This window comes from Euleptes europaea, chromosome 15 (assembly GCF_029931775.1).
Source record: "Euleptes europaea isolate rEulEur1 chromosome 15, rEulEur1.hap1, whole genome shotgun sequence".
Taxonomy (NCBI): Eukaryota; Metazoa; Chordata; class Lepidosauria; order Squamata; family Sphaerodactylidae; genus Euleptes; species Euleptes europaea.
The window spans coordinates 24,243,915-24,270,045 of record NC_079326.1 but is presented as its reverse complement, the minus strand read 5'-3'; the positions used below and the strand labels follow the sequence as shown (position 1 = coordinate 24,270,045).

At 41.9% G+C, this 26,131-nt stretch overlaps 1 protein-coding gene across 2 annotated transcripts in view; it reads left to right on the top strand.

Moving 5' to 3' along the window:
* Positions 1-26,131, top strand: part of GTDC1 (glycosyltransferase like domain containing 1) — a 226,920-nt gene that overhangs the window by 27,321 nt on the left and 173,468 nt on the right. For both annotated transcript variants that reach the window (XM_056861446.1, XM_056861445.1), the window contains exon 2: positions 21,238-21,448. In XM_056861446.1, coding sequence (XP_056717424.1) covers positions 21,270-21,448 — 179 coding nt within the window. In that variant the 5' untranslated portion in view covers positions 21,238-21,269. The remainder of the gene's footprint in view (positions 1-21,237; positions 21,449-26,131) is intronic.

Sequence of the window (26,131 nt, the reverse complement as noted above, 5' to 3'; positions counted from 1 at the left end):
GTGCCTTAGTTCAGGGTTTAGAGCCAGGGTCAGTAGCTAGATGTCTGTGAGTGTGTCTTAAAGATGAATTAATTACAGTGACTCCCTGCCCTTTGAAACGATCTGCCAGCAACTTTGATTGCCGTAAACACCATTTTCATCACATCACTTTTGCTTCTAGGGTGATGATTTGATCTGCCCCAAATCACCTTCTCACTCTTGCACAAGCTGAGCTAAGCAAATTTGCTGACTTTTGGCTTAGGCCATTTTCACTAGTGTCGTTGGACATTGCTCATGTTGTTTGAGTGCATATTAGGGTGGCCAGGTGCCCGGTGGTGGCGGGCAAATCCCCGGCAATTTGCCCCTCTGCCCGCCGACCACCTGAGGGTCGGCGGCCAAAGTGCACATACGCGCACACAGCACTTCCAGTTTACAACCAGAAGTGCTGCCTTGCGAGGGGCCTTTTCCTCTTAGTTTGAGTGGTAAAGGGCCGGTTGTAAACTGGAAGTGACACGCACACACGTGCACAATCGCAACCACAGCAACATAGCCTCCCGCCGGAGGAGAGAGGGGACCTGGCAGCCCTAGTGCATATAGTACACTATAGAGGAGAGACATTTTAAAATAAAACCTATCCTTATCTTCCCAATGCATGTTTATTTGCATTAAATGTGGAATGCAGGAAGTACACAAAACCTAATGCAAGCATTTTTAATTTTCACTTTTTTCAGTACTAGGATCCTTCTTTGGGGTATGCAAAATTAATAAAGGAGCATACCTCTGAGCATGTTCAGAGTGCTCTCACTTCCTCTGTAAACAACAGTAGTGAGATTGGAAGGGGAACAATTGTGTTACAAGGGATGGATTCCAGGAACACGTATCCCCCTGTGCCAGGAAAGGATTCTACTTTTATAGGTAGCAGCAGTAATGAAAGAGTTTTATATAAAAGTGATACCTTTGTGACAGTTCTTAGAGTCAACCCAGCCTCTTACTGATTTCTTGTAAGAATATTGTGTATCTTTGCTGAAAACATGTTCCAATCTGTGACTGATTAATTTCCTTTGACAAAACATCACTTCAAAATGGTTCTCTAATACGCCCGTCTCTGCTGGTTTGCTGTCACTCTAGATGGAGAAAAACTTACAAAACATCATATTTTCGTCTTAACAACGGAGGTTGACTTAGTAATATATTGTGTGTTAAATTTGGTCTTTGCTTTGATGGTCTCAGCTTTCCTTATAAAAGAGGGCTGTATTTACATCTGGGCATTTTCACACATAGCAGAGTCAATCTTTTGCCCTGGAATGAACTTATATGGGCTGCAGGGATTGGTTTTATTGTTTGAGCTTCTGAGAGTGGTAAACATGGGGCAAGAGGTGTGCTTGCCCCATGGGGTTGCGGAGGGGTGTTTCGGGGTTTTACGAATCACAGAACTGGTCCAGGGAGTCTCTGTTTTGGATTGACCTGGGACCTGTTCTTTTGTGTATGGAAGTACAGCTAGAGGCTCAGTTGCGAATTGTTTTCCCAGTGAGCAGCCTTCTCTATCACTGCTGATGCCTGCTTGCTAATACTATTTCTGCAAGGGAAATAGAAGTTGGAACAACTTCCCCTCTGTCGAGCTTCAGTAGGGGAGACTTGTTAAGTGGAACATAGCTAAGAAGTGCTAGTGATCAGACTCGCTGCCTAAGGGACAAAAACCCTTCTAAAATGAACCCTAGTGTGGAGTTCGGGAACTATTGATCTTTCATAATGATAACTAACCAGAGGCAGTTCAGTTCTAGTCTCTACCTTTGGTAGGATTGGTGAGATGAGTACTATTTATTATTATTATTTTAGAATAACAACCGAGAATATGAATAAGCACCTGGAGAACTGTATAAAATGTCAGAAGGTTGGATGCATTTTTTTTTGGCAGCTAGTTTTGCTGCTGTTAAACTGGATATCTGTGTTTTGTCTATGCAAATATTAGTATAGGATAATTTTTCCTATCTAAATTAAAATATTAGTTTAAAAAGAGAGAGACTTTCCTTAACCATTTGTCAAGTGCTTGTTATGCTTATAAAGGAATGTTGAGGGTAATTTTGAAAGTTATAACAAACCCTGCCAACGTTAATCATATACAAGGTAAGCTTTTACTCTGTCAGTTCCAGGGATTTGCTTGCACAAGCATTGTGGATCTCTCTTGCCCCCAGCAGTCCCATCAGATCCCAGGAAAGTTGATCCCAGGGTTTTAGGACAAATGAAGATTGTTGGGCTGCAGTGAAGAAGAGAAGGGCGAAAATTCCTCTCTGCTCCCTCTTCTGTCAGGTCAGCTCTGCTTATGAATGAGACAGGAATGGTGAATTTGTCTCCTTCCTTGTCCTCATGGCACCCCCCCCCCCCACTAGGGTTGCCAGCTATGGATTGGGAAATACCTGGAGATTTTGGGGGTAGAAGCTGAGGAAGGCAGGGTTTGGGGAGGGGAGGGACTTTAGTGTGGTATAATGCCGTAGAGTCCACCTTCCAAAGCGGCCGTTTTCTCCAGGTGAACTGATCTCTGTTGTCTGGAGTTGTAATCCCAGGAGAACTTCAGCTACAACCTGGAGGTTGGCACTCTACCCCAACCCATGTGATTGGTGTGGTGCAGTGATTAAGACTAGAACAGGGGTCCCAAACACGGTGCCCACCAAGTAGTTTTAGAAAGTGGGTGGGGTCAGGTGGGACTTTTGCCAGCAAAGCTTCTGATTGGCCCTTGGAGATCTGATTGAGCAGTTTTTTTAAAGTCTCATCAGCAGCAGAAAGTAAGCTGTGTGCATACAAAAAAATACTTTCCAACAATATGTTCATCTCAAAAGGCATCCCATTAAACCGAGCATGAAATGTTAAAGGGTTACTGTTAAAGTTATGTTTGGCTTCATTGTCTGACATGGTCTAGTTGGCCGATCCTCCTCCCTCAGCCATTTTGTGGTTGCCCCCCGTGTCAGAAATCCAGAGGGGTCTACAGGCTTGAGAAGACTGGGGACCCCTGGACTAGGATATGGAAAACCCGGCTTTGAATTCCTACTCTGCTATGGAAGCTTGCTGGGTGCCTTTGGGCCCTTTGGTTCACTCTTAGCCTAACGTACCTCACAGGATGGTTGTGAGGGTAAAATGGAGGAGAGGAAAACAATGTAAGCTGTTTTGGGGCCCCGTTGGGAAGAAAGGTGGGGTATACTTGAAGTAAATAAACTTTTCTGGGATCAGATGGGAAGTCAGGGAAAATCGGTGCCTTTCTCTGGTAGGTCAATGGAGCCAGCTGACTAGCTCTGCATTTTTACTTATCAAGATTGCGTATATATTCATGAATATGTAGTTTATAATATTTACAAGTTTTGTGGCAAAATAGGCTTGGGATCTGATGAGTGGCTAAAAATGTGTGTGCCTTACTCAGAACTTCTGATTACTTTCTGGAGTTAAGCTTTTTCTTTTTCTTTATTTAAACATGCATTTTCTATCAGTTCCGGAAAGCAGCTCATGTTCTTTAGCCTTTAGTCATCAGACTCTTGTTGTTCCATGCTTGTAAGGTTTTAAGAACAACTTTAATATGTTTAAACAAGTATGTTTAGGAAGTATCCTTCAATATAGATATTGGCAGCAGATAAGGTGGTCAGGAAGACACGTGTCAGTGTGACTGTGACCCTGATTCCACTTTGGCCCAAATCCACACTAAAATAGTTAAGGCGGAAATTCCTCCTTTTGCCTCTCACTCCTAAGAGGTGCTGCTTAGGTTCTGCACCCAGTTTTAACAACAACCCATTCTGGTCAGTTGCTCAGCCCAATGGCTAGTACGATCTTTGTCAAAATGGCGAGGGGCTTTTGCAAACCTGGAAAGAACACTGAAAATCTGGATTGAGTGAAAACAAGAAAAAAAAAATCTTTTGAGTGGAGTAGTACAGGGATCTGGGCTGGAGAGTTACCAAACTCCAGCATTCAAAATAGTACTACCCAGTACTAGAGGCCCATATCAAGAACCAGTCATTCCAAGCATCCAAAGCACCAAATGCCACTGAGGTGAGAAACCAAAAAAGTAATATAAGAGGGGAAAACAGGAACCATCACTGTGTAAGTCCAGGCAAAGGTCCCTACTTCAAATCTGAACCTCCAGATAGAAGAGGATTTAGAGCAGTGGTTCCCAAAGTGGGCAGTACCACCCCCTGGGGGTGGGTGGGATTTCCTAGGGGGGCACTAAGAGGCAAGGGGGCAGCAGGGAGGCGCTAGAGGTGGGCCCCTTCAACCGTGTTGTAGGATAGGGTAGGGGGCACTGGGGTTGAGTTTGTGGAACCAAGGGGGCGGTGGCCCGAAAAGTTTGGGAAACACTGATTCTAGAGAATCTAGATTCTAGAGCAGGGCTTGTTAATTTTCCCCCCACTCACGACCCCTTTTCGCCCGAGAAATTTTTACGCGTCCCCAGGCATATAGGTATATAAAAGAGGTATACAAATCAAACATTTACTGATAATAAATCATAATGAAATTTATACTGTTGCCAAATTTTTCGTGACCCCCCCATTCAGTTACGCGACCCATCGTGTAATTGAATGTGGGGGTCATGAAAAATTTGGCAACAGTTTAAGAAGCTTTGATCTAGAGAAACAGAGACATGTTTCATGTATCAGTGTGAGCTCTGAAGGTCACAAGACTGGGCTAGTCCTAGTTAGGCAGCATTTTAGGACATTGTGCCTTTGGGTCAAATTCTCACCCCAGTTGTAGGACAAGCAGCCAGATCCAAACATAATTCATTTATTTTCAGGTCTAGATAAAGCAGAGGGGGCAACCGAAAGGGCGACTGGCTGTAGGGGTGCTTTGGGGTCCAGGAATACTAAAAAGAAAAGAAAGAAACTGACGATTTCCAGGCAGGGAGCAGGTGAGTTTGGAGGCAGTCTTGGTTTAATCGGTGACATGTGGTTTTGGCAGGCAATTCCAAATAGTCTTATTACATTATTGGGACAGTCAGACTTATTTATAGTGAACACAGATATAGATGCAGTTCTTTCTTTGGCAGAATGCTTATACGGTAGGATTCCTTTGCAGCTAAAGGTACAAAGATCAGTCACTGGGGTCCTTGATTAAAGACTTGATAGCCAGATTTTGGACAAGGCTCAGCTTCTCTCTGGGATGGCTATTAGTGTGAGAAACGCATGCTTTATTGTGGCAGTGGGCCAAAAGTTGTCTACTGTGCCACCATGCGGGCACAGGAAGAAAAAAAGCCGGTCCATTTAAAGATTGGGAGGGGGAATAAATATGAATCCAAATGGAGGCTTGTGGGTAATGGAATTGTATGAGGTAGCCCAGTCAGTGGCAATGGTTTTTCTCATTGTCTTTCATTATGTTAGGCAGAGAGCCTTGTGGAAGATGAGTTTCTTTGGAAGGGTGCCATCATACCTGTAACAGTCAGCTATGGTTCTGGGAAACAGTGAATTTCGTCAGACAATTATAGCCCCCTGAGCACTATAGCAATGGAGCCTGCACTCACATCTCTGCAGTCACAGTAGTTATATTTGAAAACAAGACCATGTTGGAAGAAAAGAAAAATTTGAGAAGAACTGAAGAGTTCACAAATGCTGCCTGTCGTTCAGAACAGAGGGTTGGCTCCAGCTAACTCTGAACTGAGCAAGTTTGTGACTGGGATCTTTTGCCCCTTCCTGCCCCTGCACCCTTATAAAAAGCCTTCCTGGGATGCTTGGGATTTCTCACAGATATCACAGGGTACAGCACGGGGGTTTGCCACAAATGGGGACAACAGCAGAAACCCCCAAAAGATGTTGCTCGAACTCTTATTCTGTTTTCCAAAGGTCTTGAGCAATGGCAGGAAGAAGCAGTTTTTCTGGATATCTTCTTCTTCATCTCCCTTCTTGCATCCTGCGCTGTTCCTCAGGATCCCCAAAAGTGTCAGGAGCGGCTTTGAAGAATAAAAAGAAATCAAATTGGGGAAAGGAGGCAGGAAAGATACTTCCTGGGTCTCAGTTCATTTGCAGTTGATGGATCCAATCCAGTGGCTGTGGCATACACCTTCCAGTGTTGTTTGTATTGGTTGCGGATACCGATTGGCACTAGGATTCCTGGCTCAATCAAATTACGTTGGGCCATGTTTAACTGTTAGCAAGCCAATTATTTTGAAGTACACAAGTGCCGCCATATATAAATAACAGAAATGGATATACTTTTGTAGAGCTGTAACTGTCCACAGGATATGCGAGTGATCTTGAACCCCATTCATCTGCAAAATTGGTAAGTGTTGCATTCCTCACATAACTTTTCACATGACGTGCTCACATGAAAGGTCTAAAAAGTCTTCTCATGGGCTCAGCACTTTGTACTGAATGTGTCTCACTATAGCATGTGTCAAACGCACAGACTCTAGGGAAATCAGCCACGCATGTTGATAAAGACTACAGGTTCTTTCGCAAACAGTAATTCCCAAGTGGTGCCCATGGGCTTCATAGTGCCTACCATTTTGTTTCCTTGTGCCCACTTCCTTCTTCGGCTATCTGCTCCCCAAAGCAAAGAACCAATCTTGACGTTTGTGCATCTTAGAAGATTCCCTGGAGGCATTTCCTTAGTACCTTCAGCAAGTACTTTCAGAAACAGCTGTCTACATCATAGCAGGACTCTTTTCCTTGGAACTCCCAATATTTCCATGGCAGGTATTTTCTGATTTGTCCTGACATCCATGGCAGTCACTTGCTGATAAAAGGTAAAGGTAGTCCCCTGTGCAAGCACCGGGTCATTCCTGACCCATGGGGTGACATCACATCCTGGCGTTTTTGTTTTTATGGGCAGACTTTGTTTTTATGGGGTGATTTGCCAGTGCCTTCCTGAGTCATCTTCCCTTTACCCCCAGCCAGCTGGGTACTCATTTTACCGACCTTGGAAGGATGGAAGGTTGAGTCCATCTTGAGCCAGCTACCTGAAACCAACTTGTATTGGGATCGAACTCAGGTCGCGAGCAGAGCTGGGACTGCAGTACTGCAATTTACCACTCTGTGCCACGGGGCACTTGATGGAGGTGCCTTCTAAATTCCAAAAATGCTCACAGTTTCAACAAGGCTGAGAATCCCTGTTCTACAATAATCTAACCTAAGTGAGCAAAAAATTTTTTTTGTAGTGCCTGTTTGCCACACATAGTCTTTCAACCTTGCAATCCTTGGCAATGAATATCCGGAACATTCAAGACATTTTGTTCAAGAAATAATTAGTATAATACTGTCTGAGTTTCTTTTGAAAAGTTGTCAAAATCATTGATTCAGCCTTCTCTCTTTAACAGGTTCAGATATGTGCAAACAGCATCAGATGATATTTATCATTAAGTGATATGCACAACATACGAAAACCTAGAAGCAAGTTTGGGAATAGATAAAAATCTCACATTAAAACTTCTAATAATTAATTTTCGAAACAGTCGTTAGTTGGATCATTTATTCTAGTCATTTTGTGTGCAGTGGCAAAATTGCAAGGTAGGAAATCTTCAACAAACTGCAGTTTGTTATGACATCAATTTGGCCACTTCAACAAATTGTTTTGCTTACAAGCTAGTACTGTAACCAGGATTTAATCTGGTCTGGAATACTTCTTTGTAAACAAGCAGTAATATGCAGTTTGTTAAAATGAATCATTTGGACTTTTCAACAAACTGTGGTTTATTGGAGACCTCCCGGTTTACAGTCTGGGCACTATGTGAAAGTGCCCAAGCTGGCAAACTATGGCTCATTCACATTGCAAACAAACTGTAGTTTGTTTGTTTGAATGCAATGTATGTGACATAGTAAGATCCTGAGATAGTATACAGAATCCAATTCTCAGCTGTTTTCAATCCTAATAGTCTGGGATTATTGAATTATCATCTATTATTATCAGAATGACTTTTTTCTATAGTAGGGAAGTAGCTACTAATAACATCTCCTCTTGTCATGTCAAAAATATCTCTGAGTGGATAGGGAACTAATAGGTGTAGTAATGGGAGATGTAACCCTATTTTTAATCAAACCTCTTTCATCCAGTTATATCCAGCGTGAACCGCTGAGGTCATAGGAATTGATAATCTCATGCTTTTAAAGTAGAAAACAAGATTCTAGGAGATGTAAGCTTGACCTGGATGAAATGCAAGCAATCATCCCATCAGCATTACAGTCACATGTAGCACCATAAATATCACTTTAATACTAAGTTACTGACAAGTGGTTTCTAAAGCTTTGAAATTAACTGGTAAATCTGAATTAAAACAACAGTTGGCAACTTCGAATTTGGAATCCAACACGTTGGATACAAAATAGATTTTGACGTCAGATGCTAAACTTGCTTCAGTATACATACTGAGCCCTGTTTCCCCAAGGTAAATACAGATCTGCTAATGCTTGCAGTATCATATAATAATAACCACTTTGGATGTCTTCATATGTTAAATGTTTTGGTGAATTGAAAGCAAGGAAGCCCTTACTGTGGACGTGGGCTGGTTGTGGTTTGCTGAGCATGGCTGCTGCAATGCAAAATTTCTTCTCCCATCTCTGCTAGGTATTTTTCTTTGTGTGTGTGTGTATGTGTAAAGCCTTTACATGTTCAGCTAAACTGAACAGATTAAACATTGTGGGTAGGTTTATCCACATGGCATCTCAGAAGGTAGTCAGATGCTGAAGCTGGAGGGTGAAAAATTCAAAATGGATAAAAGGAAGTATTTCTTCACGCAGCGCATAGTTAAATTGTGGAACTCCCTGCCCCAGGATGTGGTGATGGCTGCCAACTTGGAAGGCTTTAAGAGGGAAGTGGACATGTTCATGGAGGAGAGGGGTATTCATGGCTACTAGTTAAAATGGATACTAGTCATGATGCATACCTATTCTCTCCAGGATCAGAGGAGCATGCTGAATATATTAGGTGCTGTGGAACACAGGCAGGATGGTGCTGCTGCAGCCGTCTTGTTTGTGGGCTTCATAGAGGCACCTGGTTGGCCACTGTGAGAACAGACTGCTGGACTTGACTCCCATTGTCCACATCCATAGTGGTTTTATACTGGTTATCCTGCCTGTGCATATGGAAGATGAAGACCGTTGTGATTGCAAGCTGCGCTGTCCTTATAGTGGGCTTGCTGTCGATGCCAAGTATAAAAGAGATCCCTGATAATTCTATTGCTTCTGCTTGAGCTGAAACGCTAAACCAAGAGCATAGACAACACATTGGGAGAGTTATATAATTTTGTCCATTGACAAAATGATGCTTCATGAAATACAGCGTATACATATGTATACAGAGAGAGAGAGAGCTACTTTGGCTTGAAACCATTTCCCATAATTTGAAAACAAGTTTAATTTATAGCATGAAATTATGAAGGCCATTAGTGTCTTTGCATAGTTCGGAAAAAAAAAATTAAAGCAGCTGAGATATTGAGGTTTAAAATGTAGCTACTCTGCACACACATTAACAATTTTCCTTTAAGGATTTATACCACTATTGCTTGCTTTTCATGCATAGTGTAATACACAGATTTTATAGCATGTTACTTTTTAAATATGTAAAACTCCAATAGGAGCCATTATGGCTTGCATTGTTAGGTGTCTGTGAATTAATGGTCACTGGGACATTTTAATACCATAACTTTCAATTTCCTGATGTTGCAGTTCAAGTAGGGAATATATTTTTTCCACGATTGCAATGATTCCTTAATAATTATACAATGTGTTTAATTTCTACCGTTTCCCTTTTATTTCATGGCTTAGTCTGCATAGTGTTGTGTTTGTCATAGGAACACAATGAAGCTTCCACAAGAAGATGTGGATGGGTTGACATATTTAAATGTCCCAACAGGGAAAAAAATCCCTGCATATGTAGAAAACTAGGATGTCAGAGAGAGGGGATAAAGGCTAGCTTTCTCCCTAACATGGTACTTCTTTCTATACTTTTTTTAGTGTAGGAAACAGTCATATGTTTCCCATCACCCATCTGAAAAGGTACCCTCTAGACACAGGTTTGCCGCTTCCTTTGATGTTTGTGAGAATCAGGCCCAATTACTGAGAATTTCCAATTCCTTCAGCTTTAGACACAATTTCCATAATATGTCTACGCATGCTATCCTTTCCCTAAGAATATAAATTATTCTTGATAGCACACACTCAGCTGTTTTCCCTTTTGTTATTTGACATAAGTGTTTCTGAGCATAAATGGACCTGGAGTGTTATGGCGATTGTCCCTCTCTTGTGTGCAGTTGTTTGGGTTATGCTGCTGTAATGGTTCCTCTGTCCATTGCCTTTTCTTCACCCACCACCTCGTTGGTTGGATTGCTCTACATCTTATCCTTCTCTCCCTTGCTAGCAAATAGTTTCTGGGTGGACTTAAAATGAGACGAATTGTGATTGTGGGCTCCTTAACAGCTGTCTCTTCCTTTTACTTCTCAAGGAGTAGATCTCCTTCTGGTCCTATCAGATTTGTCACCTCTTTGTTAAGAACGCCACCTTAAAGAGTAATTATTTGATGTGGCATAGGTTTTCATGGTCACAATGAATTTTTATAAGTTGGTTAGTCTGGAAGATCCCACAAGACTTTATATCTTCCCCTCCCCCCCCTTTTTGCAGCAACAGTCTTAACATAGCTGCTCTTCTGGACACTGTTGTTGTTTGCCTTTATCAGATGACACTGGGCAGCTTGGGTTGCAAGAAATGCTTCTGCTAGGCATGATTGGGGATATGTTGGCTTGGAACAGCGCACTGAAGGTACAGCACCGCGATGGTCATCTCCATATCTTGATGCTTGTGCCTAATTCAGCATGGTTTGTTGGTAACCTTTACCATGTTCAGATTAGTGTCTGTTTCAAAGCAATTATTTTGTAGCTATTCTGCATATTTTAATTTTGTTGTGGTAGTAAATGGGCCTTTGGTTTATCCTTCTTGGATTGGTATGCAGTGGTTATATGTTCAAGAGCCAGATGCTCCTGCAGGCCTCCTCCAGTTTATTTAATCTAGAACGCAAGCAGCCATACAAGCAATTGTATTCCAGTGTCTTCCATGTAAATAGCTTGAGTTGTTGTCTATAGTGTTTGTGTTTTTGTTCATATTTCAAAATATAATCCTCTTCGTTGCTCAGTCCCGAGTTTATTTCAAGTTTTTGGCTTGTTCGTCCCCTCTTGCAGCTTCTGCTTCTGTTTTTCCTACTTGAGCTACATGATTGTTTTAACCACAAAAATGGCAGCCTTTTGCTTCTGCAGGGCAGGCCTGTTTTATGGGAATAGCTGCAACTGCAAAAACCTATAAATTTCCTTTGCTCACGGATTGGTTTTAGTAGCATCACATGTTCTAGATTTGCTTCTTTTAGTCTCCCCTCCCCCCCTTTTTTTTTTACTCTGCAGATTACTGATCCTTTCTCTTAGGGGTTGATCACATTGCCAGGTGTTAGCAGCCATTTTAGAAAGGAAGAAGTCATACTTGCAATTTATATGGCGTCAACCGTGGCCGCCGCTGCCACCACCCCTTCTTTATCAACTTGTTTGTTTGTGTTGCTTGTCTGTTGTTGGGTTTCTGTTTCATTTGACCTTATCACCAGATACGCTGTTGTTTATAAAGTACTGCTTTAGAGCCTTTGACTGAGCTCCAAAAGCTCTCACGAGTTTATTGAGCACGTTGTGGTCATCTGTGCCCAGCTTGCAGTTCCCTGTTCCTTTCTCTCGGACTCCTCACTTCCTGTCTGTGAGTTGTCTCTTGACAACAGATTTTCTAGGATGAGTGTGGAATGTCTACCGATGTACAAATTGGTTTGGAAGCAGAATGGATCTTCTGATCTAGTCGAAGTTTGCACATGGGGTATGTGCTGTGCATACCCCATAATATTTGCTCGCCTAGAACTCTATATTTAGGTTTTGCTTGTTTCTACACTAAAAGTCAACTTAGCTGTACTTCACCGGCTGGGAAGGATCAGGTCTTCATGTACACCTTATCTTTTAAGTAATGTTTTAAGGCAAAATTGTATGCAATTAACAGAGAAACAAGAAGCAAAGGCAGACTGAGGAGGCAAGGGGAAACCACCCTTTATATGCTCAGAGAACGGACAGGAGTGAAAACTCCCTACCATCCATTCCCGAAGCAACGCCCCCCCCCCCAAGCCAGCCGGTAGGGCTCTTCTAAGCCCTTCCCGGCCGTTACCAAAGGCGTGTGTGAAAGGCCTGACAAACAGCTGATCGTCAAGCCTTTCATCGACACGGGAAAGCGCACGCCGCTTCCCTCTGCCTTGCCCAGCTTCCTTCTACCTTCCTCCTCCCATGTCAGCAAAACAGGCTACGGGGTGAACCCGGGAGCCTGGGCTTAATATAGGGTTGCCAACCTACAGGTACTAGCAGGAGATCTCCTGCCATTACAACTGATCTCCAGCCAATAGAGATGGCCACTTTGGCAATTGGACTCCTTGGCATTGAAGTCCCTACCCTCCCCAAACCCCACCCTCCTTAGGCTCCACCCCCAAAACCTCCTGCCTGCTGCGAAGAGGGACCTGGTGACCCTAGCTTAATATAGCAGAGTTGCCATTCTTAGAAGTGTGATTCTGTATGCAATTTAAGAGTGCTTCTTCATATTTTGAGAAACCACAGAAATATAATCACCCAGATCCAATGCACACTATTAATGAAACAGAGTTTTCTCTCTCCCCCGCCCCATCAGACCTACAGGAGTTTTTTTCCAGCAGCAGACTAACATGTCTCCTCCAGAAAGGGTTGCCAAGTCCTGCTCAGGGAATTCCTGGATGTTCGGTGTCTGTGCCCGGGCAGTGTGGCATTTGGAAAGGGGAGAGAGATCAGTCGGGAAATGACACCATAGAGTCCACCTCCCAAAGCCTCCATTTACTCCAGGGGAGCTGATCTCTAGTCTGGAGATCAGTTGTAATTCCAGGAGAATTTCTTGCCTCCGACATTGCAGGGGGTTGAATGATCTCTTGTAGTGACAAAATACTTGGGGAGTAATTTATTAATGATCATCTGTATTATTTGTAAAGCACGTCAAACATCAGGCATTGTAACATTGTACAAATTAAGAGCCCACGAACCCATGAAGCTGCCTTATACTGAATCAGACACTTGGTCCATCAAAGTCTGCATTGTCTACTCAGACCGGCAGCGGCTCTCCAGGCACGAACCTTGTGCACAGGCTTATAATCTAAACAATATTCAACACAAGGGTAATAGGAAAGAGACGAAATTGGAAAGAAGATAAACATTACATCTGTGTGGTCATTTGTGGTAGAGCCATGCTGTTCCATCAGCTGAACTGATCAGGCCGCTGTCTCTGTTTTCTCATGGGTTACTGTAGTTTTTGGCTTTCAGTAATCACCACTATTCAGGCAAGAGTTCACGAGTGCTTTCAGTACTCCAGTAATACTGGCTTTCCATTAAAAGAAGAAGATTTTGACAAAGAAGATTTGATCCTCAAATACTGTCTGTGGCCGAACAGGGGAAGGGGCTGCTTGGTTGGTCTGTCTGTGTGTCAGTCCTACTTTTATCCCAGCCTTCCTCTGCAGAACTCGGAGTTACATACATGGTTTCCCTTTCCTCATTTTATTTACTCAGTCTTGTGAGGGGAGTTCGGTTAAAAGAGAGTGCTTGGTCCAAGTTTACCCAGGGAGTTGCATGGCAGAGTAGGGTTTTTGAACCTGGGTCTCTCCAGTGCTAGATCAGCACGCAAACCACTTCAACCACATTCACTTTGCAGAAGGTAGTGATTGAGCATAGCAATAGGGTTGGCAACCTCCAGGTACTAGCTGGAGATCTCCTGCTATTATAACTGATCTCCTGCTGTTACAACTGATCTTCAGCCGATAGAGATCAGTTCACCTGGGGAAAATGGCCACGTTGGCAATTGGACTCTATGGCATTGAAGTCCTTCCCCTCCCCAAACCCTGCCCTCCTCAGGCTCCACCCCCAAAGAACCTCCCACCGGTGGCAAAGAGGGACCTGGCAACCCTACATAGCAATACGTTTTAGCATATCTCTGCATTCCTTTTGGAAGCTTCTTGGGCTGGCCTTTTTAACCAACAACAGCTGGACGATTCGGTATAGTGCCTGGCCCTCCGTGTAGAGGGACCTGTTTGTTTCTTCAGATAAGGCTTCATTCCGTAAAAATGTAAAGTATAAGATTATGAAACCCAAACAGATACTTGCCATGCAAGCCACAGCTGAACGAGATTTTAAACAATTACCGTACTTAAATTTTCTTCCTTGACTCTTTTCATGCATTTGTGTAGTATATAATGAACATTGGGAATTGTTTAGAAAGGCTGATGAAAGTTAGCTGTTAGCTGTGATTTGTATGTTACTTCGTTGGGAAAACAGTTTATATTTATAAATTCCTCAGAATTCAGTGCCTTATTTTGTTCTTTGCACATTTACCATAGCTACTTAAAGTGTCTGGTATGTTCACCTTTGAACATATACAGCTGTGCACAGTATATAGTCATTATACTTTTAGCAGTCATATTTTAGTACGTCTGTTAAAATGCAGTTGTAGCATTTATATTTTATTAGCTGGGGTTTCCAGGAGGAATAATGAGCATTGTTGGTAATAGAAATTCTTTTCGTATTTTTTTCTGTTTTTTTTTTTTTTTTAATAATCAGTAATGACATTTTGTTTAGAATATAGTAGATGGGAGGGATAAAAGCAGACAAATATCACAGTAATACCTTTATAATAACTCTCTGGGAAATCCCATTTTGATTTGATTGTACCAAAACACAGCCTTTTTTTTAAAGTCTGTCCCTCTAAGTAGTGCAATGTGTATGTCAGATCAACAAAGGTTTGTAATTTGGCACAGACAAACATTATGTATTTAAATCTTTTGTAGTCAGTGAGTTTAAAAAAAATGTTGAACCATGTTGTGGATGTCGCGGTGGAACAAATTTCTCATGTGTGGCCATTTAACTATTGAAAAGACTTACTTGAAACCATATACTTTATTTCCTATAACTAATAGCAACTCTCTACCTATGGAATATATTAACAGTTGCACCCTGTGATTGCTAAAATATTTTGTTGGAAGGAGCCTTAAATACAGTGTGTAACTTACACTGTCCACTACGTCAGCATAAGGGATTAACCACGGCTTTTTGATTTGAACTGGGTTGACATCTGTGAAACCACATTTATGCACATAAGGCAGAGTAAGTACATCTTTTTAAATAAACTGCATTCAAACTGGAAGTTTTTCCTCTACCTAGGCTATTTAAGACAGACAAACAAGCTCTTCAGTTTCTCTTTGACTCAGTAGTACTTCCATAGCTAGTGCAGTTGTGGCATGCTAAATATTTTGTTCTGTGTTGCTGCTTAGTATGGAGGGTTGTTTTTGCAGCTTTCAGTGAAGAATGAAAACCTGAGGTCATTTACAATTTTTGAACTTATTAAACTTGGGGTATTTTAATAGTCAGTTTTAGTTCTGAAATATTAAATGTGAAATACTAGATGTTGTTAAATACAAACGGTCCTTAGTTGTGTGCAGATTTCCCCCTGAAGTGTGCCAATCAGGGTACTTGGTTGTTTTGCATCCCCTACCATTTGGAGTATTCTTGTATCAGTTGCATTGCGGTTGCTAATCTGCTGAACGTCGGAGTAAAAGGGCAGAGCTTGGAGAGTAGCTGTGAACAGTGTACGTGTGTGTGAGAATGAGTGGAGATGATTTGATTAACAGGGACTTGGTAGCGGAAAGACCTCGCCGGCTCTGCCACGATTGGGCTCGGTTTCTCTGACTTGTTAAGCCTTTAACAGCAGCTCAGTAAACGGTTTAGGAGAATCAGAAACAGTAGTTCGTGGACCTGGCCGGTCCCTTGGGGAGAGCTCCTGGAACCCCAGCAAGGTGTTGTGGTGTCCTAAATAGCTTTTTAAAAAAGAAGTTGCCCCCAATTACTGACAAAACCTGCAATCACGACAGCTCAAAATTCCTCTCTCTTTCCAAAACGGACCCCTGAGAGCGTGCAGGGCTGCAACATGTATTAGTCTGCCATAGAGAAGGCAATGCTTTTTCAAGTTTTACTAGGAGTGCTGCCTTGCAGTTATTAGGTGCATTGATGTATCAGATATGAGGAACAATAAGTGCATTTCAGCACTGAAAAATCACACGGTGCGCTGTTATAAGGGGAATCTGAATTCAGCTGCATTTCCAGATTCTTGCTTCTGAAGTTTGATGAAACTTGTGAATGTGTCGCTGACATATCACGTTTAATGGGGCCGTGGTCATATTACACTCTGTTTTGCCTCTTGTGAGGCCTGATAAATAGAGATGTTCAGCTCAGACTAGAGAGGAAGTACTGGGTTTGTCGCTGAGGATGATGTGTCAAGTTCAGCTTACCTTACCACAGTGGCAAAATTCGCTAGTGTGAAACCGTTCCTGATAGACTTTTTGATGCGCCTCCTGAAAGAATAACTGTTTACAATTGGTAGACTTCAGGGATTATTTTTTTTAAAACGTCACACCTATTATTCATCACAAGCCAAAGTTTTTCTCAGACTTACTTGCTTACAATAGCCTCAACATTTGAGCTAGTAGTAGAACTGTTGTAAATATTCTTTTATGTAGCGTAGAACCCTTTGGGGATCATTGTTGTTTCAAGCAGGGATGTACGAGTATGTATTTTTGGTATCTTTTAATTTTTTCCCCAAAAAGACCAGTTTTTTTCAAGCTTGTTTTTTTTTTTGGGGGGGGGGTTCTCTTTTTGTATTGCCTGATGTACTAGTAGCATATAATACTCCTTGCATAGTATTTTTCCCCAGGAGTGTTGAGTAGTTCAGCATTGGTTCAAATGCTGGTTTGTTCTTGGGATACATTTCTTGCTCTGAGCCTTTGCATTTATTTATTGTAAAGTAAGTCTTGGTGTTGAATGGAGAGTTCATCATTAGATATTTGTAGGGTTGGCACTAAAGGAGAAATATTTTGTAGAAATCAAATACTGTTACTTGTCTAAAATTTACTGAGGAGCGAGCCTATGCTTAAGTATTAACGTTCTTAGCAACATACATCCGGGGGTGGGTGGGGGGACGGGACCCTTATGATGTAATGCTGAACAGTGAATTTTTCAAGCCACACAGTGATACACTCCTGAGAATGGAAACAAGCCATTAGTACATCATGGAGAATTGCTGATTCCAAAGAGACACCCTTGAGAGAGGAAGTACTGTAATGAGAAAACTGCATTGTTCTGCTCATATTTGTTGTTTCCCTTGAAATGACTAAAATACCTGAAATGATTTATATTTAATTGAGCATTGCCTTCCATCTGATAGGGTAAATGTTCTCAGACTGTTTATCACCAGTGGCTTTTCAAGAGCTCCTAAGAATACATGGTGAATATTTACCTTAATTTGGCTAGGTCGAGGGAAATAAATATAAAGCAAGAGTAATAGATGATATTGTGAGATTGTAACAACAGTAAAATCATGGGGCTGATATGATTTACATATTTTTATCCCACCACCTTTGTGGCTAATAAATTAAGTGTTACAGTTTTATTACATGATATGAGATGGGTGTTTTTTTTTAAAAAAATAATGATCAGCCTGGAAAAATACAAGACTAATTGGTGTGTGTTTATATTGCTCTTGAGGATCTGGGTGGGGCCGGACTGGGTTGCAATCCCCCTCTTCCACCAGCCATGGATGGGACCCAAAGAACACAGAGCGAATTCAGAGTGCCGGGAAGGGGGGAGGCGTTTGTGTTTGAGTTTCCTAAATCAGCAACCTCCTGTGCCACTTTGCAAACTGCATTTGAAACTGAGAATCTCCTAAAGCAGCTTGTTATAGGACACGGGTGGTGGTGGTCTGCAATTGGAAAAGGGAAAAGAGCCACAAATCTCACTGGGCATGCCTGGATCCATGGTCATACATAAAATAGCTCTTTAGATCTGAGCCTATGGAGTTCTGTTAGCCTCTGGATGTAAGTGCAGACCCTAATTTTTTTTAAGCAATCAATCAGTCAAAAACCTTTAATGGCATATAATATCAGGCCAGTACAAAATACCAATTAAAATGTCAAACATCATATATATATATACAAAATAGGTATAACAATTTACTCCCAGTTCCCTTTTTTGTGAATCATTAGAGCGTTATTAAGGAATTTGGCAACCTCCTCAGTTATGCCTGGAGAAATATCTTTCAGTATATATTGTTCTTTAGCTTGATCAGACAGGCCCACCAGGTTTGTGAAGACAGGGTCAATATATTTAAGCTGTATATCTGTATAGAATGGGCATTGGAAAAGGATATGCCAAATTAATTCAAAAAATTTTCAGGGCACATGGGCAAAGTCTGTCATCATAGTCCACTTTTTGGAATCTACCAAATAAAACCGCTGATGGCATAACATTGAATCTAGCCAGGGGAAAAGCTCTACGCAGATGTGGATTTTCTAAAAGATGAGGATACGAGGCTATGCTACCTGCCTTCAATGAAAGCCCTAGCCTTAAGGGGAAACAGCTTTTAAGGAAGCGTAGAATCACTTCTAATTTCTTGTAATTTCTAATGACCGCAGTGTAGAGTGTAGGCAGCAAGCCATGTTGAACTGTGGCTAGTGAGCTTTTGTACCATGGCCTCCTATGTACTCTTTAATGATCCAGGAATGGTCAGGAAGCTTTATCAGATGGGCAGCCCATTCCTGAGCTCTGAGGCTGAAAGAGCTCGGGAGGCACGCAAGTGGCCATGCCGGTATCCGTGCCACTCGCAACAGCACCCGTGCCATTTGCGCCACCAAGACCGGCACAGAAGCTGGTGTTGGGACGCTTACGCCGGCCTCCCTGGACTGCTGCGGCAGTGCGGTCCTGGGACGCCGGCTCAGCCTCTCGCTGGCGCCCCAATGGCACAAGTGCCCACGCCGTCGTCCCAGGTTGCGCTCCAGGGGGCGGAGCTGCTGATAGGCAACTTCCTAACCCCTTCCCGTCTGGGAACACTACCCTACGTCTCAGTGGTGCTGCGCCTGGTTTTTGCTGGCTCGGCATCGCTTTTCTCTGTGGGGCTTTGTCCCCCATTTTTTTATTTTTTACATTTTAAAGCCCCTTTTCCCTGCTCATGGTAGCCTCTAAACATCTTTGGGGACATGGCAGCGGCGACTCGGCCACGGTGTGTCCAGGCGCTGCTGGACTCAGGAACCGGCTGCCAGTCATTGAGTTTTGGAATCCTTTAATGTTTTTTCTACCCCCCCCCCCATTATTGTGTCTGAAAAATTTGATGTGTTGGCACGTGATTGGTCAGTCAACTGTGTTAATAAGCTTGATCTATCCCCCCCATAATAAGGATAACATTTTTTTGTAAGTCAGCACACATGATTTCCCACCCCCCGACAGTTTCATGCCATTGTTGTGGCAAGATACTATAGTGTTGTATTGTTAAGATTTTTGCTTATAATAATCAAATAAGTAGTGGACTTAGGCCGGGGAATGGATGTTTGGTTTTATACCATAACAAAAAAGGGAATTGACCAAGACCCAACTAAGTAAGTAAACTTTCTAATTGTACTCCCTAAAATAGAATGCTCGAACCATGGATTCCTAGTACAAAATATGATATTGGAAAAACACTGTATAACATGTTATGTGTGTGTGTAGCCAGTGTGGTAGTTTGGTTAAGGGTTGGACTAGTATCTGGGAGACCCAGGTGTGAATCCCCTCTTGTCCTGTGAAAAGTTGCTAAGTATCCTTGGGCCAGTCACACACTCCCAGCCTAACCTATCTCATAGGGTTGTTATGAGGATAAAATTAGGGTTGCCATCCTCCAGGTACTAGCTGGAGATCTCCTGCTATTACAACAGATATCCAGCTGATAGACATCAGTTCACCTGGAGAAAATGGCCGCTTTAGCAATTGGACTTTATGGCATTTGAGTCCCTCCCCAAACCCTGCCCTTCTCAAGCTCCACCCCAAAAACCTCCCGCTGATAGCAAAGAGGGACCTGGCAACCCTAGGTCAAAATGGAGGAGAGGAGATTGATGTAAGCCACTTTGGCTTGCATCATTGGGTAGAAAGGTGGTGTATAAATGAACTGACCAACTAAATAGATAAATATGTTGACCCTTGCATGTTGCACAGTGTTTTCCCCATTGGTATCCCACTGTTGGTGAGCCATGCTGAGTGTGTAGTTGGATAGTGACCTCATCCGTTGAGGCACCCTTCCCACTATGCATCGATATTGTAGTGATCAAGTAACAGTGGAAGAAGGGCCTTGTATGAGGTAGTTTCTAGTACCATTCTTTAAAAATAAAAGAATTATTGTGGTATAGCTGCTAAATGGCAAACACAATGAAATGTGTGCTTTGATTTGTGTTCCTTGTGTGGTTAATTTAAAGGGGCAATACATATGTTGACTAGGAACGTAAATTATGCCATCGTGTTGTTGTTTTTTTTAAACACATTTGCCCAGAAAAATGACCGTAAGCATATATGAATCCTTTGCTATTTACCCCCTCAAGATAATGACTGCTTTTGAGCAATTGTCACAGATTATTCTCTTTTTTGTTTGGGGGCCATTTCATTGTTTGCATTGGTTTTGTATGTCAACTGCCCTGTGGCTCAGAGTGTGAACAGCCTCCTTAAAGTCTACAATATTGTTCTCTTCCAGACACTTTGGTGTATTAATGTATTTCTGAGTTTCCTCTAGGTGCTGAAAATGTCACTTAGTGATGCTTCAGGCCTTCAGTAACTTTCAGCGCACATGCCCTAGAGGTAGACAACTCAACCTAGGTTTCCGTAGGCTGCCCCCAGTCACATTTCTTTTAAGTCATCTTTCTATATTGCCTTTAGTATGAAAGATTATGTTGGCTGAGCTGTGCTTGAAATACCATTTACTTTTATGTACTCTCAAATTTATAATCAAATCTGTTTGATTGTAAATGAGCTATATTTTATAAACAGACTGCCTGCTATTTTTTTTAAAGACACAGTATATATAGTTTTTAAAGTTCAGCATGTGCTTTTGGGAAGCGTTTAGGGAAGTTGAATTCTAAGCATTTTCAATGCACATGTGTGTATGACTGAATTGTTAATTGCAACCTAAATTTTAATGGAATATGACTTTGATTAATAGATACTCTCCTTTTTTCCATGCCTGCAATTTTAATTAGTCTTTTTTAAGTTAAACTTATTAATGAAACAAAAAGATTGAATTCCTTTAAAAATGAACTCGCTGGCTGAGCTCGTGTAATGTGGTTCCGCTTTTATCATGATCCTATATGACACATGTAAAATGAAATAATTATAAAGTAGGCTTTATTAATAATACACTGGGTTTTTTATGTGCTTTTTAGATTCCTGGACAACTTGGGAAACTTATACGAGAATGAGCATTCTACTGATTGAAGCTTTTTACGGAGGCTCTCACAAGCAGCTAGTGGATCTTCTTCAAGAGGAGATAGAAGATTGTGTCCTCTTTACTCTCCCCGCAAAGAAATGGCATTGGAGGGCAAGGACAGCAGCTGTCTATTTCATGCAAACTGTACCAGCTAGTGCTGATTACAGGTAAGGAGAGCTATCATGATCCTCATAGGTGTAAAACTTGAGAACCAGTAGTGTGCAATGGTTATAGCTCCAGACTGAGATATGGGAGGTTCTGGTTGAGATCTCTACTCTGCCACTTATTCTTGCTCAGCCTAAACTCTATATCACAAGGTTATTGTGAGGAAAAAATGGGGGAGCACAGAACATTGTATGCTGTCCAAAGCTCTGTGGAGCTTGCTCGATCGATTCATTCAGTACTCTGGCATTGATCTGATGTCATCTTGGGAGGGGACGACGACATTAGCTCAGAGAGAGAGAGAGAGAGCCTGTGCTTTGCGTATACAAGGCTCAGTTCCATTCTCTGATATCTCCCAATCGAAGAACCTCTAGTAGAAGAGAAACCTGAGAGAAGAGATGGCCAATTTCTGTCCTTTCAGGGATCACTCCATTCTCCAGGCAGTGGTTCAGGGGCCTGGAGCATAATTTACCATATCCCACTATAATTGGTCAAGCTCCATAATTAATCGGTAAAGACTTTTCCACTTATGGATCATCTCAGTCCAGGCACAGCATTGCACACCCATATACTTAGGGCAAAATGACACATTACTATTTTTAATGAGTTGAGTTCAGGTGCCCTAAGCGTGACTCACTCTGCTGCAGTCACATAGCATCTCTGTGGAAAGGCATTTCAAAAGTTTGCAGGGGCCCGATTCAGCTCAGGGCTCCGGTGTGTGGGGAGGAGTGGTCCTTGCCCCCCACATTTTGAAATGGCCATGGAGAGGAGTTATTTGCCCCGTTTAGAAAGGGCAATAACAGATACATTATTTTAAAAAACCCATTAGAAGAAGAGTTGATTTTTATATGCCAGCTTTCTCTACCACATAAGGCAGACTCAAACCGGCTTACAATCACCTTCCCTTCCCCTCCCCACAACAGACACCCTGTGAGGTAGGTGGGGCTGAGAGAGCTCTAACAGAGCTGTAACTTGCCCAAGGTCACCCAGCTGGCTTCATGTGGAAGAGTGGGGAAACCAATCCAGTCTACCACTCCAAACCACCGCTCTTAACCACTATACCACGCTGGCTCCTCATTTACATTATTGAGTAAAAAGACGCAGGCAATATTCTTTCCCTTTAAATTTGTATGCAATTCTGGTGACTCAGAACACTTCATACACAACATTTAGAAAATGCTTGTATTGTCAATATTTTCGGTATTTGTAGGATTTAAAAAGATGAATTAATCTTGGTACAATACTGCCTAGCTCCTTTACCTGTGGCTGGATTAATTTCAGTATTAATTTTGTTTTCCTCAGATTTTAGGAGCCGAGTCAGGGTGGGAACCTGCTGGGCTGCTACCCCATCCTCTTATCTGAGATCATGAATGGAAGTTGGGGAATGGACAAAGGTGTGATTAGTAAAAAAAGTTGTGTATAGTCCTTACTGTAGGCTTGTCATCAGTCGTGCATGCAGTCAGTATGTCAAAAGAAATATGTTAACATATTTTATGCCTTATTGGCTGTGATGGAGACATTCCAACTACGCAAGTGCAATTCCAATCTTGTAAGGGTTTCCCATTTTATCCTCCCAACATCCTTGTAAGGTAAGCTAGGCAGAGATAGTGATTTGTGTGAGATTCATGGCTTGATGTAGATTTGGTCTTCTCCAATCTAAGTCCACTACTTCCTTTGCAGCTTATTATCTCCATCACTGTCGCATGCAGCTCATGAAACAATTTAGCAAATTAGAAAAGTTGCCTCTCAATTATTGGAAAACCAGTCATTCCAGCTAGCTAGCAAACATAGTTTGCTATCCTGAATTTATTTGGTTTTCTTATTTAGAGAGAGAGCTTTTGAAGTCAGTGCCCTCTAAGGGTGAACTTTCACAGTTATGTTCCTCACACTGTGGCTTAAAAAGAAATCTAGTTCAAATGAGAGATAAGATGAGTTAAACATATGCTTGGGATAATGGTAACATGGGTTGGACAAGCCTGATTTTTCTTTTTCTTTTTTAGAGAAACACATTTTTATTAACATTGCAGACTAAATCAATTTCCATCAATCCAGGAACAATTGCAAAAAAGCATAATAAAAGTCATACATTTTTAAAGGGGAGACATCACAAGGTAGATCTACATGAGTCTTACTTGTCTCCTACTTCTGAGCTAGGCATACACATTACTATAAAATCATAGGGGGACAAAACCCCATCTAATCTAGCACCTTGGCAGAAGACAATATAAGTTGTTCCAAGGACTCAGCCACCACTGCAACAAGCTGTCACCTACATAGACAAAGGGAACAGGAACTTTACACAAAAGTAAAGCCTATGATTTGTTTATAGCTTGAAATATCAAGTTCTCTTTCTGTCAGTGGTGGTGGTTCTTGGCTGCATAGATTATTAGCCTCGAACAAATGGCCATTATTGAAAATATTGTACTGGGTGTGTTTGTGTGTGTGTGTTAAGTGCCGTCAAGTCGCTTCCGACTCATGGCGACTATGAATCAATGTCCTCCAAAATGTCCTATCTTTGACAGCCTTGCTCAGGTCTTGCAAATTGAGGGCTGTGGCTTCCTTTATTGAGTCAATCCATCTCTTGTTGGGTCTTCCTCTTTTGCTGCTGCCCTCAACGTTTCCTAGCATGACTGTCTTTTCTAGTGACTCTTGCCTTCTCATAATGTGACCAAAATATGATAGCCTCAGTTTAGTCATTTTAGCTTCTAGGGTCAGTCAGGCTTGATTTGATCTATAACCCACTGATTTTTTTTTTGGGGGGGGGCAGTCCATGGTATCCGTAACATTCTCTTCCAACACCACATTTCAAAGGAGTCTAGTATCCATTTATAAAAATGTATGTGTATACATACATACATAAATACATATTTATACCCTGTCTTGCTTAAAAAATTCATGATAAATGTCACATGTGGTAATATATACAATAAAATCACCAGAAACGGACATTGACATCAAGTAAATACCACCAACCAATAATAAATTCATTTCAGTTAAATCTCCAGGCAGCCCTCAGACAGATGTCAAAGCTGCCTCATCACAGAAGTCTCTAAGAGAACATGGCCTGATACACTTTCCTAAATATGTCCATTGGAAAGTGACATCTAAACCTCCTCTGGAAGACCATTCAAAAGGAGTTACCTATGGTTTCTTCCTGCTCCCAATGCCCTTCCATAAAGTTCACTTCTCCTCCATTTGCTGTTTGATCTTTTTCAATTAAGCCTGATTTTTTTTTTTGAGACCAGAACTTCCTACATACATCTTCTGATAATTCAGTCAGCCAGTTCTATGGACAGGAGCTGTGCAAATCCTCACTTAAGCTTTCTTTCTGCGTCCGTGGTGCATCGTTTAATGCATTTTGATTTTCTATATTGCAAACTTGTAGAATTGGCTGCTTTAACAGTATTTAGCATACAAACCTTAAATAATTATTTTATCTCTGGCCGCGCTTCTTCTAATTCTTCCTAAGCTGACAGTCGGAAACTAATACACACATTTTGCCTGAGGTGTTGTGTGTGGGTTTTACATTGCCTGACTTCGAAACAATCCTTTTTTGTAGGAGTATGTATGACAAACTATTATGTAAATTTTTTTCCTACATCACAACCACATCCTCCAACGCATTTCAATGTTATCTCAGCTCCTTCAAGGTCAGCAGCCCAAGCTGTCCAGCGCTAACCGTATTAAGCTAATCAGACATAACTCATAGGCATACACCTCATTAGTTTAACGTACAGTTACATTGACCTAAGATAACTTAATCCCAATTTGTCAAATAACTTACATTTTAAGGGGAAAGTACTGGAAGCGCTTAAAAACTGATTTGAAGTTAGCAAACTTACAATCTGTCATGTACTTATGTGCAATATAACCTTCACACATCAAATAAATTTACACTAACGTGGAGTAATGAAGAGGTGACGGCACTTTCTTTCCCATTGGCATTTGATTGTGGGGGGGAAAAACATTTAACTAGTTGACATAGGTGCAGGCTCAATGAGAAATAACAACAACAATAACAGGAAGAAAGAAATAACAACAATAATCGGAAAAAGCGACCGTAGCTAGCAAAAGTTAAAATTTGAAATTCCCTTTGGTTTCAATTAAAGACTCATACCCGTGCTTATTTGTTTCATACTGAAATCGGTGGTTTTTCCAAGAGTGAACCTTTCAAGGATCCACCCGCATCATTGATAGTGGTAGCAGTAATAATAATTGTGTGCCAGACTAGTAAAAAGGTAAAGGTTCCCTGTGCAAGCACCGGGTCATTCCTGACCCATGGGGTGACATCACATCCCCAGTCATCTTCTCTTTACCCCCAGCAAACTGGGTCCTCATTTTACCGACCTCGGAAGGATGGAAGGCTGAGTCAACCTTGAGTCGGCTACCTAAAACCAACTTCCGTTGGGATTGAACTCAGGTCGTGAGCAGAGCTTGGACTGCAGCACTGCAGTTTACCACTCTGCGCCACGGGGCTCCTGAGGACCCAAAGCAGCTTATATTATTTCCCTTTGCTCCATTTTATCACCCCAGCAACCCTGTGAGGTATGTTAGGCCCAAAGTCAACCAGCAACATTTCAAGGCAAAGTGAAGATTCAAACCTGGTTCTCCCAAATCCTAGTCCAACACTATTAACTGCCACGCTGGTGTGGGATACTGTTGCTACCTGTTGCTTCTCTCCTGTAGTT